Genomic DNA, 4,327 nt, shown 5'->3' with positions numbered 1-4,327 from the left:
GCGGGCGGACCAGCGCCAGGAGCTCTGGCTCCAGCTTCTCCCTCAGCTCCCTGGGGTGAAAGCCAGCAGAAGAGGAGCACAGCCATTTCAACAGGTGCTCGCTGACCTCCCAGCCCCATAGCATTGTCCCTGCCTCGGGCCCCCATCACAGCCTCACTCCCTGCCCACAGCCCACTCACAGCACAGGCACAGCCAGCGTCTCCTCCTGGTGCAGCCGCTCCGTCTGCCGCAGCTTCAGGATCTCACTGTAGTTCAGTGCATTCACTCTGGTCTTGAATAGCTCCAGGGATGTGGGCTTGAGGGACAGGGTCCTGGTGATCTGCTCCCGCACCACCTGCATCACCTGCCAGGCCCAGGACACCAACTTCAGTTTGGCTACACTCCCCAAATCCCTGAATTTGTGCTCCCATCCAGGGAAGAAGCATCCCCCCTCACTTTGTCAAAGTCCTCCTGGGTTGCTCTCATCTCCTTCCAGGTCTTGTTCACCAGCTGGATGCAGATGCAGAATAGCTCTTCAAAGAAATGATCCTGCCCGAAGAACATAGGGTAAAAGGCCTGAGCCGTCTCCGAGCCTGTGGTGAGAAGGACAGATTATGCCAGACTCCCCGGTTTTTCCAGGGGATTTAAGTGTCCAGGGGAACCTGGGTATTTCCCAGCCTTACATCCCCTTCCCATGCTGTTGGCCATGCCAGAGCCTGGTGGCCACATGGATGCAGTCCCCTGCCCGGGCAGCTTGTCCCCCAAGCAGCAGGGCAGGGAGGACAAGCTTGGGCACACGTACATGGCTCTCCAATGTGCAGGATCTCGCAGAGGATCAGGGTGAGCTGGATGCTGCTTCGAGCAAAGGGACATTCGTGTTTGTCTTCCCGGCTGCTGTTCTCGAGGACAAACTGGAGAAGAGGGCCATGACTTCATGTTACATGGACTTGGAGGGCTGCCCCAACAGTGGGTGTCAGACATGCCATGCTCCTCCTGCATTCCTAGTCGAGCTGTCCCCCCGACAGGAAAAGCCATCCCTAAAAAAGTGATCCACTCTTCCCAAAATCCAGCCCCAGCGGCAGTGCAGGAGCTGGTCACAGGCACTGCGGGTTGGAGCATGGCTCATGCCCTTGTTGTTTTGCTCAAATTGCCCCAGTTTGCTTAAGGCCTGGAAACCAAGCTGTGAGCAAACCCCTAAAAATTATGGGGACCCTTCAGGGGGACTGGCCTCAAATGGCTTCTCCTATCCACAGGGAGGACTCGCCTCCATCTGAAACAGAGCAACAGTAGGACACTTGCCTGGCTGTGGCCAAGGACAGATCACAAGGAAAGGAAAAGAAGGTAGAGATCCACCAGCCCCTCTCCACCAGGGAGTTCCCTGGGAGAGCACAGCACCCACCCTGCTGTAGGCATTAGGGGTGTTCCTGGAGAAATACACCATGTTGTCCAGGGCAAGGAGTCCTGGTGGGGCACGGCGCAGATCCTCTGCAGGGTTGCTGTTGTTCTAGGAGGACACAGAGGATGCAATTTAGCAGCTGCTGCTTTGTTCTTCGAGCAGCAGTGTCTTCCCAACACAGCCACGGGGCTGGCCTTTGAGTCCCAGCAGCTCCACAGCACTCGCTGTTCAGGAGTGGGAGATAGAAGGGAGCAGAAGGGAGATACTGCATGGTGGTCCATCAGCATCAACAGGGATACCAGGCTTAGGGGAGCCATCAGAAGGTGCCACCAAGGCCATGTGGTGGAGCCAGCATGGAGCTGGGGAGGGGATGCAGGGGGGACGCACCATGAAGCCCAGCTTGCGGAATTCCTTGGCACACAGGGATCGCCGGCGCTCGGTGCTGAAGCTGCCAGTGGGCACCTCGCTCTCCGACTCAAAGGCAGTTTGGCGCAGGGACTGGAGGAGATCCCGCTGTTCCTGGAGGGAGAGCGGAGAGAAGGGGATGCTGGTGAGCCCCACAGAAGCAGGTTCTCCCAGGACAAACCCAAATGTGTTGGGTTCACCCAAATGTGAACTACTTCCACAGGTAGAAGAGACCGGGTCCAGACTTGCAAGGAGAGTACTCCCAGACCTGTGAGTAGGGATCCATGGATGTTTTCATGCGATGCTCGCACAGGTTGAGGCTGACAGACTGCAGCACATAAAGGTAATGGGCCATCTCATCCCCCAGTGGCTCGGAGCTGTGGATGATGTTCTACAGGAGATCACAAGACAGAAGGTTCCCCCATGCTGCTGCTTCCAGTCCAAGCACAGGACCCAACAGCCAAATCCCAGCAGGTCCTGCTGCTCAAAGGGGTGTTGGGAAGTGGGAAGCTCCCCTTGGGGTTGGGCAAGACCTGTGTGCACTGAACTGCAGGCAGACGGGGGTGCAACCCTGGGCACGTGGGTGCCAGCAGAGCAGCACCCACAGGCATTATCAAGGAAGGGGTATGGGGCACACAGGCAACCCAGCCAAGCACGGTCATCAAAGGTTGGGGCTCAGGGGACAGGGCCTGGGGAGGAACGACAGAGAATGAAGCACAGAGCAGACCCTTGCACAACCCCAACTCCTCACCTTGTGGATAAACTGCCTGAGGTTCTTCTCCCTCAGGTAGTCCATCATCTCCTAGGAAAAAAAAGGCTGTGAGATATTCCCCAGATCAGCACACCACCATTTCCCCCCAAAAAAGGAGGAGGCGGAGTGAGGACACAGACTTTAAACATCTCTGGGCTCTTCTTGCAGCCCTGCCATCCCAAAGAGCACAAACCCCACAGCAGAGGACCCAGCTGCCCAAGGTCCCATCACAGGGATGCCCCCACCCCTGAGAGCTCAGATGTGCCAGAGGCTGGGCCATCACAATCACTGTGCCACCACCAACTGTGATACTTCTGTCATTTGAGACAAAACTCCTGACAGCTGAGGGCTCTCAGCAGAGCACCCCGGTGACAGAGGCACTGTGGTGCCTGACTCTGCAAAGCCACCACCCTGCCATGGTGCCCCTCACCCGCCGCTCAGCGTCGGTCGCGCTCAGCAGCAGCGCAATGAGCAGAGCCATCGCCTTCAGCTGCAGCTCGGCATTTGTCCTGTGGGAGGAAGAGCAGGAGCATGTGAGAGTCACCAGCTCTGAGGATGGGGGCAAATGGTGCTCTGGCCTCTCCACTTACGCCTGCAGGTGGGTGAGAAGACGGTCCAGTGTCACTTCTTTTTTGACCAGCTCAAAGAGGAGGCGGCTGGTAGGCACCATATTCTCCAAGATAGACAAGGAGAGCTGCTGGATAGATGCATCCACTGCATTCATGTTGACGTAACTCACTATCTATGAGACGCAAAACCATCTGTCAATGGCAGGCTGAGCCTGGGGCACAAGGACAACAGGGAATCCCACAGGCACAAACTGTGGATACTGTAGAAGACTCTTACCTTCTTGATGAAGACTGTACTAAGATTTTCCCAGGAAACAAAGTCATGCTCCATCAGCTCTGTGAAGGCTTTCAGGGTGTGAGCCAGCATCTCCCCTGTACTGGAGGGACAGATGAACAAATACAGTGAGGATGGCTCCAGGTACCCCACTCCAATCCTACAGTGGTGTCTGTGCAATTGAACATTGATGGGCATGTTAGAAACAGCTAGAGAGGAGAGCAGTGAGCAGGAGAAAGGAAAGAGACTGTTGGGTAGGAAAACAGACTGTCACTTAGTCATCCCAGGAACTTGACTTCCCCAGGAAGTCAAGGCAGAGGAACTTCAGTAGCTGGAAAGCTGCATCACCGTGGTACAAAGATCACTGCAGACAAGCCCTCGGTAAAGCTGAACCACCCCATATCTCTCCCCCAGCTTCCAAGAAACGTGCTGTGTTGCTTGGTTCCACATTCTCTGTGTGACAGGAGCTCAGGGGAGCTGCACCATCACATCCTGAAAGAGTCACACAGGCACTGGTATTTGGCAACCAGGGTGTTCTCGAGATCCCTGCAAATCTCTTGCAGCTAAAACCTCAAGACAGAGGGATCATTCAGGGTGGCAGAAATGAGGAGCAGCACTGGGGGCCAAGATGATCTCAGGAGGTTTCCTGGTAGCAAACCCCATGAGGCTACAGATAACCCAGCCAGAGAAGGGATGGAAGGTTCAAGTCTGGGCACATTCACTAGGAGTCAGGACTGCATATCCCTGGGGACCTTCCCCCCGGCTGCCAGCGTGCAGGGACACAGCCACAGTACAGGCATCAACAAGTCAGGAACACAAAGAGTCCACTCCAACGCCCAGCTTGGAGCTCATGCAGCAGGGAGAAGAAAAGTCAAGGAGTGCAAGGAAAGTCCCGTCCTGATACTCACTCATTTCCTTCTTCCACAATAGAGTAGATTTGCTTCAAGCCATTC

General features: G+C 55.7%; 1 protein-coding gene across 1 annotated transcript in view; it reads right to left on the bottom strand.

Annotated features, from left to right (window-relative positions):
- The window catches only part of ELMO3 (engulfment and cell motility 3), a 7,301-nt gene extending 2,980 nt beyond the window's left edge, over positions 1 to 4,321 (bottom strand). The window contains exons 1-12 of the mRNA XM_017740925.1: positions 4,283 to 4,321; positions 3,378 to 3,477; positions 3,122 to 3,273; positions 2,962 to 3,040; positions 2,532 to 2,582; positions 2,049 to 2,171; positions 1,763 to 1,894; positions 1,379 to 1,483; positions 782 to 890; positions 436 to 572; positions 180 to 343; positions 1 to 50 (exon numbers count right to left, since the gene is read on the bottom strand). The exon at positions 1 to 50 is cut by the window's left edge and continues 48 nt beyond it. Coding sequence (XP_017596414.1) covers positions 1 to 50; positions 180 to 343; positions 436 to 572; positions 782 to 890; positions 1,379 to 1,483; positions 1,763 to 1,894; positions 2,049 to 2,171; positions 2,532 to 2,582; positions 2,962 to 3,040; positions 3,122 to 3,273; positions 3,378 to 3,467 — 1,192 coding nt within the window. The 5' untranslated portion in view covers positions 3,468 to 3,477; positions 4,283 to 4,321. The remainder of the gene's footprint in view (positions 51 to 179; positions 344 to 435; positions 573 to 781; positions 891 to 1,378; positions 1,484 to 1,762; positions 1,895 to 2,048; positions 2,172 to 2,531; positions 2,583 to 2,961; positions 3,041 to 3,121; positions 3,274 to 3,377; positions 3,478 to 4,282) is intronic.
- Between the last annotated feature and the right edge of the window lie 6 nt (positions 4,322 to 4,327).

The sequence above is a fragment of the Corvus brachyrhynchos genome, unplaced genomic scaffold (assembly GCF_000691975.1).
Source record: "Corvus brachyrhynchos isolate BGI_N302 unplaced genomic scaffold, ASM69197v1 scaffold26, whole genome shotgun sequence".
Lineage (NCBI taxonomy): Eukaryota > Metazoa > Chordata > Aves > Passeriformes > Corvidae > Corvus > Corvus brachyrhynchos.
The sequence above is the reverse complement of the archived record's forward strand: the minus strand, read 5'-3'. Positions and strand labels throughout refer to the sequence as shown.